The 9,116-nt window shown below is 34.3% G+C and overlaps 1 protein-coding gene across 1 annotated transcript; it reads left to right on the plus strand.

Moving 5' to 3' along the window:
* Window positions 1-268: 268 nt before the first annotated feature.
* LOC104248688 (aquaporin PIP2-2-like) lies at window positions 269-1,397 on the plus strand. Its single transcript, XM_070150940.1, has 2 exons — window positions 269-964; window positions 1,060-1,397. Exons 1-2 carry the CDS (start codon window positions 344-346, stop codon window positions 1,297-1,299), a joined length of 861 nt encoding a protein of 286 aa, XP_070007041.1. The 5' UTR covers window positions 269-343; the 3' UTR covers window positions 1,300-1,397.
* Window positions 1,398-9,116: the final 7,719 nt, after the last annotated feature.

Below are 9,116 nucleotides of genomic sequence, written 5' to 3' on the forward strand. Positions count from 1 at the left end.
GGAACTCCATTATGATGGAGTTCCAACATACTTATCCTGGAACTCCAGTATAATATGCTGGAGTTCAAGTATACTTATGCTGGAACTCCAGTATAATATGCTGGAGTTCAACTATACTTATGCTGAAACTCCAGCATAATATACTGGTATATTTTTGGAATTTTGAATAGTATTTTCGTTCCGAGTTAGAGGGTGGGTCACTCTGCCACTAACTGAAGCCTTAAATTATTACTCATTACTCATACCAAATCCAAAGCTTCTCCATAAATACATCCTTTCACTCCTTAACAACTCCACGACATTCTCCTCTCTCAAAATTAGCAAAGCTCAAATTTAACATCTTATGAGTCTATTTTTTGGTGAACAAATGGCTAAGGACACTGAAGTTGGCACAGAATACGCCCCAAAAGACTACCAAGACCCACCCCCTGCACCCTTAATTGACCCTGAGGAGCTAGGAAAATGGTCATTTTACAGAGCCATAATAGCTGAATTCATAGCCACTTTATTATTTCTCTACATTACTGTCCTCACTGTGATTGGATACAAGAGCCAAATTGACCCTGACCATAACGGTGAACAATGTGGTGGTGTTGGAATTCTTGGAATTGCATGGGCATTTGGGGGCATGATTTTTGTCCTTGTTTATTGTACTGCTGGTATTTCTGGTGGACATATTAACCCTGCTGTTACATTTGGACTATTCTTGGCTAGGAAAGTGTCGTTGGTTCGCGCAATTATGTATATGTTGGCTCAGTGTTTAGGAGCCATCTGTGGTTGTGGTTTGGTGAAGGCATTTCAGAAGGCGTACTATGTTAAGTATGGTGGTGGTGCTAATACGTTGAATGATGGTTATAATACAGGTACCGGTTTGGGTGCTGAAATTATTGGCACATTTGTTCTTGTTTACACTGTTTTTGCTGCTACTGATCCTAAGAGAAATGCCAGAGACTCTCATGTTCCTGTAAGTATAATTTTGTGACTTTTTAATTACTTATTTTAATGCTAATTTTGATGGTTTGGGTTGATAATTTTGATTTTTAATGTGATTAATTAAAGGTGTTGGCACCACTTCCAATTGGATTTGCTGTGTTTATGGTTCATTTGGCTACAATTCCTGTAACTGGAACTGGTATTAACCCAGCTAGAAGTTTTGGAGCTGCTGTTATTTATGGTAAAGAAAAAGCATGGGATGACCAAGTAAGCAAATACTTTTCTTTTTTGTTTAAAACCACTTGGATATATTTTGCCCTTTATGTATTCCTCCCCCCTCCCCCTCCCCCAAAAAAACTACAATAAAGGGCAGTAGCAGGGGAGTCTTGACGTAGCGGGTAAAGTTATTGCTATATGACTAGGAGGTTACGAGTTTAAACCGTAGAAATAGCCTCTTACAAAAATGAAAGATAAGACTTCGTACATTAAACCCTTATCTCCAACCCTTCCGGACCCCACACATGCCAGAGCTTTGTGTACTGGGCTGCCTTTTTACTACAATAAAAGACATGCCCCATACCCGCACTAAGGGGTAACCTGAGATAAGGTATGGAAGCAGTCTGATTATTTCCACTTGAGTCGACTTAAGTCTTTCTCTCCTCGTACAGTCTTGGCTCTAGTAAAGAGAAAGAATCTCTCCCTACCCTACTGCGGGAAAAAGCACTTTCTATCCCCCCGTGCTACAAAACAAACAAACTTATCTAAGCACTAAAAGCAACAATAAGGAATGGAATGGGAGAAGCTATAGTGCAGATCACTTTTCACTTTCTCGTCAGTCCAGACCTTGTCCTTGGTTCTATCAGCTATGGAGTCTTCCTCTGGTTCTTCCCGTCTCTAGTACAGATCAAATCACAGGATCTCTGTATGTATGCGCTGAGGAGCTATATCTCCCGGACGAAAGACTTCTAAACTCTGATTTCCGGAATGGCAGCAATCGACTTATTTCTGTCTTACAGCTTTCTTGTAGTACTGCTCTCTTTTCAAGCGAATCTCTATTTCAACTGCATTCCCTATTGCAAAGAAATCAACCTAAATTATGCTTTTCATTTAGTAGAGTGGTCTTGGTTGTTTGGCACTTTTTTTAAAATGTGCCAAATATTTGTCAGTGCTGCTTTTCTTCTTGTTTCCCTTGCTTGTTTTTTGTTTGTGTATGTAATTTTTCTTATGCTTGTTTAAGATGCAAAATAATGGAATGTGTAAGACTATTATATTTAACTCTTCTTCTTCACCAAATTAATATACAAAATAGCATTTTGTTCACTTGGAAAAGGAATATGACAAATTATTCTTACTGGAGATTTAAACTTTTTAATTTTGGTCGTGCATGATGACATAGAATTTTTTAATTTTTTGAAATAAAATTTACATATTCAAAAATTACGTAAAAAGTATTATAAATTTCAAAAATTAATAATTTAAATATTGAAAAGGCATATGAAAAAATTACGATAAAAATTAATTTATTTGGCTCTCGAAATTCGAACACTATCACATAAATTAAAACGGAAGGAGTAGTATTTCACTTTAATTTAAAGCTCAATTGCTCTTTTTTCCTCAAAAAAATGAATGTCTTTAAACAATAGGAGTAATTGGCTACGTATCATCTCGAAAATAATTTTTTTTATTGGCTACGTAACATATTATGGTGGCCAGGGGTGTCCATAAAAATCCGAAAACCCGAACCAAACCGACCCAAAAAACCGATACTTTTTGGTTTGGTTTAGTTTTGGTTTTGAAATTTAAAAACCGATCAAATTTGGTTTGGTTTTGGTTTTAATAAAAAAAACCGAACCAAACCGAATATAGGAGTAGCTATTTTAAATTTATTATTACACCTATATATATGTATACTTTTATACAAAGTTTCAAAATTTTTATAGTAAATGTTAATCGTTTGCACTTTTAGTACAGGTCTTTACCTTTACATTCTAGTTTGATTGGTAGTTTTCTTTTATTAAGTGTAAGAATCTATTTCATGTTAAAAATAATATATTTTTAATTGAGTTCTTAAATTATTCATCACTATTTGATTCAATTATCATCAATATATTTTGGTAAATAATAGATTTTTCAAAGGGCAATTGATTTGACAGTGTTACGTTGAAAATGTAGTCGCCGAAATATGTGTTTGGTAGTGTTTGTCTTATATTTAAGAAAAAACCGACATAAACCGAATCAAGAAAAAACCGACTTAATTGGTTTGGTTTGATTCTAATATTTGAAAAACTGACTTACTTAGTTTGATTTCTTTTTAGAAAAAAACCGATCCAAACCGAACCATGAACACCCACCGAGAACTTGAAAGTTTCTGATTAAGAAAATAAAAGCATGAAGCATGCGGGAAATATAATTTCTTAATTAGGAGTATTATACATTTTGTCATGGGTTAATTTTCATTTTTGTTTTTGTATTTCGAGCTCCAAAATTTAAGATATCAACCGCTAATCAACACCATCCGAATAAGTCAGTGGATGGGATTGAGAGATCATATAACTTTTGTATTTTAGTCAACTTTTTACCCTTGTGTTTCATTTTATATGTCTAAATTTGATTTGACAAAAATTTTAAAATGTTAAGAACACTTTTGAATGTTGTGCTCTTATATTAAATATGTGTTTAACATACTAAAAATATTTGTTGACTCTTATGATCATCTTAAACATGTCTTGTCATTCTTAACAGGACGTGTCTCTAAGGACAAAATGAAAATGTTAGAATTAAAAATTTAAAATATATGAAAAGAGATTCTCTTTCAAATATTTTTTTTTTTAACAAAAAGACACATAAAATGAAATTGAGGGAGCATTTCCTTCTTCCCCTACCCGAGACCACTCGTGCCTGTTTGCTGTAAAAAATAGTATGGTATAACTAATGTTCGGACTGGTCATTCAAAAATAGCTAACGTTTACCAAGTTAATGAAAAATAGTCACTATTTTATTGCAACAGAGATCGGTCCAGCATAATATACTGGAGTTCGGTGCACCTGTGTATGAACTCCAGCATATTATGCTGGACCGGTATACTTTGCTGGCTCCAGTATAATATACTGGAGACTGGAGCACCGGTGCTCCAAACTCAAGTATATTATGCTGGAACGGTATACTTGTTGGAACTCCAGTATATTATGTTGGAGTTCTAGTGTACTTATATGATGGAGTTCCAGCATACTTATCGTGGAACTCCAGTATAATATGCTGGAGTTCAAGTATACTTATGCCGGAACTCCAGCATAATATACTGGCGTATTTTTCGTGTTTTGAATAGTATTTTCGCTCAGATTTATCTTTTCATGAAAAATGGCTAAATTTCGATTACTTTTGAAACTGGTTATTTTGAAACGACCAGTTGTAAATCTTGCTATTTTTGAATTTCTCCCCTGTTTGCTGGACAAAGCGAAATTGAGCTTGACATTGAATTGTTGTTGGTCCAGACCCATATAAATAAAATGAGAAATATATGTTTTGGGGCTTTTGCATCTATACCCGATTTTGGGGTTACAATTGAACCTATACCCACTTTACGATCAAGTTATAAAAAAAATGCTTGAAGTGAAAAAATTGCACTTCAAATGCACTTAAGGCAAATAGGTCTGAAGTGCAGCCAATGGTTTCATGCACTTAAGGCTTATAAGTCTGAAATAAAAAATTACACTTAAGGCCAATAAGTTTGAAGTGGAAAATTGCACTTCAGATGCACTTAAAGCCAAAAAGTCTGAAGTGCAACAAACGTTTTCATTCACTTAAGGCCAATAAGTTTGAAGTGAAATTTGCACTTCAAATGCACTTAAGGCCAAAAAGTCTGAAGTGCAACAAATATTTTCATTCATTTAAGGCCAATAAGTCTGAAGTGAAAATTGCCCAGAAACGAAAATTTGTTCTTCGAATAACAATCCAATATACGATTTAATACCTAAATCTACTCCAAATGAGCTCAAATTTGAAACATAGCCTCCAAATATCATCAGGAACAAACCCCAGTCATCAATTTGTCAAAACAACAATAAATCTAATCAACCATTTTTGCAATTAAGAAAAAAAAATGAAGAAACCCTAAGCAATAGTAAAAAAATAAAATTTCATAACAGTTTTACCATTGTAAGACATCATAAACTACATTAAAATATATTTACAATCACCATATAAAATCATTGTCACCAAAAGAAGAAGAAGAAGAAGGAGGAGGGGAAAGATGCCTGAAATTGTTTAAAAAGTGGGTACATGTTATAACTTTTTTAAAAAGTGGGTATAGGTTAAATGGGGGAGACCAAATAAGACGCCCCGTGTAATTTTTACATGTTAGCATATATGCCGATTATGTCATTTTTTTACTAGCAAATGCAATTAGTTCCGACCGACCGATTAATTTTATATTTTTCCCATATAAAATTTGGCCAAGATTCAGTAGTGGAGCTGCCATTTCCCTCCTTTTGTCAGTTGTTTCCACTCCAATAAAATCTTTTCTCCTACCTAGCTAATGTTTTGTGAATTATCACTTGCATTAGAAATTAGTATTTAATTGCCAGTGTACCACCAAAATTAACTGTTTCCCTTAGAGATTTGTTGTCAAGTATTTGGTAATAGAATAAGATTCTAATATTGCCTCAGTGATTTCTCTAGATATTTTTTAAAAATGGTGGTGTCGGATCAACTTGAAGCAACATGATCAATGACAATTACTTAGTCGGTCGCAATTTTTTTTTTTGGATTGTGGCGCAATTATTGCTGTTGGTAGTCATGCTCGGACCAATTCGTATGCATCTTGACTATTTCATCGTGCACGTAGATTCTCTTCCTTCTATGTTCTAACCAAAAGAATAAATAAGGAAGCAATTGTGACTCTGTAACAAGTGTTAAAAAAAAGACATAACATACAGACATAGAAAACAAATTTGGCATCGGAACTAACAAAAAACATCCATATATCGCCAATGAACTGAAAATCATTTGTAATTACAAAATTCCATTCTCTATTGCTTTAAGGCTCAGCAAACATTCATAAATCACTATCATCGTCGCAAAAGCGGAGCCAGAATTTGAAGTTTATGAATTCTGAATTTGTTACGGAACCCATAGTTTGTCTTAGTTACTGGATTCGTAGTTACATATTTAATGAATTTCCAAATACAAATACAATATTTAAGCAAAGTTTTTGAATTCGACCGAACCCGCACCTGATAGGCTAGCTCCGCCTCTGCATCATGGTCCTCATAGTCGTCTTCCTCAGTGATTGTCTCTAAGCAAGGACCATTAAAAGTCTTCTTCTTAGGTGAAACGAGAATTGGAGGAGCTACCTCAATCGAAAACTTAGAATGAACTATTTTCTTCGCCATTTGAAACATAAAAGAACTTCAGATATAAGGTTTTACTAATTACTAATATAACCAAAAGCACAAATTTCAAGATGTTTGAGGTGTTTTGGAGATGGCTTCGTAATATATATAATGAGAGATAGAAGCACTAATTAAGTTTTTGAAAAAATGAATAGAGAAAGACACTGGAAAATGCACTTCAAAACTTTCTTTGAATAGGAAGTTTCTAGATATAGGAAACAAAAACATGAAGCATGTGGGAAATGACGAAAATAAAAACAAATACTCAATATTTTTGTATGGAAAGATTAAGACATTTTGTCCTTTGTTTTTTCCAAGTTCCTAAAATTAAAATTATACCACCAATTAAAGCCATGCAGAAGTTGCAAAGAGATTGGTGGATAAGATTTAAATATCGCATAAATAATTCGTGGGGTCGTGTCAAAATAAACCTCAAATGGGATAAAAAATTTCATATACTTGTTAAATATTTTAAATTGTTAATTATTGATTTACGTCATTTTTTAAAAATATATTGTGGTAAATTTGCAATTTGTTTTATTTTTTATCTTCACTTTGAAGTAGAAGAGGAGAAGTGCTTTTTCACTCCCCGAAATGAATGGTATTCAAGTTTTTTTTTTCTTCGCAACCTATGATTTCACGAGTTTTGCCTTTTAATTATAATTCTTGAATTTAATATTTTATTATGCACAACACCTGATTAAAGTTACATCTTCGAAGAGAAGGATCTTACGACGAGTTTAATCCCGGTCCTACGTCATAAAGAAGCTATCTTTAATGAATACTTTAATTTGTTTATTACTTCCCAATAATTTGCTTCAAGTATTAGTTGTGCTACAAGGCACGGAGATTGTCTTGTCATTTATTTAAGTGTACGGTTTCTATTTTAAAAAAATATCTGAAAATATTGAGTCATGAATACCCCTTTAAGAATTTAAGTAAATGTCTATTTGGAATTCAAGGACAGAGGCGAAGTTAGAATATTTTTTTTGTTGCTAATAATGATACTTATATTAGAAATTAAGTAACGTAACAATTATAGTTATTACAAGCCAAGACTGTTCGAGCGTTCAAGTCTTCAGAATAGTCCTTATTGAAAGCTGATAAAGCAAAGGGAGGGGGAGATAAGTAATATAAGAGATACCATGATCCATCTGAGGGTGTGAGGTAAATCCTATGCTTAGCCAAGGCATCTGCTACAACATTAGCTTCTCGGTATACATGTCTAAGCTCCACGTGATCCAGTTCCAGCATCAGTGATATGCAGTCAGAAATAATAGGTAAGTAAAGTTCATTACCATGTTCGACCATGGTGCACAGTACCTGTGAACCCGTTTCTATTTGAAGCGGCCAGAGGCTAAAGTCTTTAGCTAACTGTAAGCCTAGCCGCAGTGTGACGAGTGCAAAACACACACTTAAATATGTTAGCTAGTAGAATAATATAATATCGTATCCACAGGGATTGGAGTTAAATAGTTTTATCGTAGTTCGTTGCTATCACACCTCCCTTTTTACTACCCGGAAGGGTATAAGAGAGTTTTTTCCAACTTAAAGTGACAATCAAAACATGATTTATTTAAAATTCAGAGTCGCCACTTGGGATATTTATGGTGTCCTAAGTCACCGGTTTAGAATCCCGAGGAAATTTGACTCTGATTTATAGTCCGCGAACACAGAAATCAAGGTAAGGAATTCTGTTAACCCGGGAGAAGGTGTTAGGGATTCCCGAGTTCCGTAATTTTAGCACGGTTGCCTAAACTATTATAAATGGCCTATTATCTGATTTTAATACATGTTTTAGCCTATGGTATATTTTAACTTATTAGCCGCTTTTAATTAATTTTAGGAAGTTTCAACGTTATCTAAAACACATCTTGAACCACGCCACATGATATGTACCCGCGGTCCACGACACATTTTATTTAACGTTGTTGAGAATTGGAGTTGGGTCACATGTAATGCACACCCAAGTTTAGGAAATTAATTTTAAAATAGCGCTCCTAAAGCAACTACGCGCTTTCAAGTTAATAACAAGGTTTGCGAGGGCCATGGAAAATTCAACTAATGGCATACCTCGATTCCTAAAGAGTTAAAATTAATTATTCGAGGGCCATGGATTATCTAATTTTGTCTATGGCACACCTCAAGTCTAATTTTAAAGGATGTTTGAACTACTCTTTTGACGGCCATAAATTATATGTTTTGTTGAAATGACACACCTCAATCTAATTGGAGGACGATACTTAATAAATAAAAAACGTTAAGCCTAATATAAATTGAGGTTCAATTCACTCTTGCTAGCCATCAACCCAAGTGTAGTGAAACAAATATTTTAATCACATGAAATGGTTTGGGCTGGCTACAGGCCCAAAGTCACTTGAAGAATTTTGGAATGAGGAAAAAAAGAACATGTTGGGCGTGATACCCAACCTAGCGTTAAACCCAAGTGACCATGCAATACTCAAAGGCAAATCCCTTTATTATATCAATCACTAAGAAATGACAAATTACTTCCTCTTGGACATGATAGGGCCCAAAGTTGGGCCTAAAGAATCACAAGGGCGGAGATAGGTATGAGAGCCTTTCCTAGCACTGACCCATATCGTCCAAAACAGGTCCAATGCCTTTAAGGAGTTCCAGAAAAATAAAACATAGAACAAGAGATACATGCATCCAGATTACGATTTCGAGTTTTATACCTGTTCACAAACATTTATGAGATGAATATGAATCCAAAATTATTTTTTCCATATGCCAATTTTGCGCCAACTGCTTATTCCAACAATGATAAGG

Source organism: Nicotiana sylvestris, chromosome 7 (genome assembly GCF_000393655.2).
Source record: "Nicotiana sylvestris chromosome 7, ASM39365v2, whole genome shotgun sequence".
Taxonomy (NCBI): Eukaryota; Viridiplantae; Streptophyta; class Magnoliopsida; order Solanales; family Solanaceae; genus Nicotiana; species Nicotiana sylvestris.

Excerpts from the sequence above, each read along its gene's own strand:
- LOC104248688 (XM_070150940.1), top strand. The coding sequence starts at position 344 with ATGAGTCTATTTTTTGGTGAACAAATGGCTAAGGACACTGAAGTTGGC. Across the intron at positions 965-1,059 it reads CCAGAGACTCTCATGTTCCT|GTGTTGGCACCACTTCCAAT; the intron begins GTAAGTATAATT and ends GATTAATTAAAG.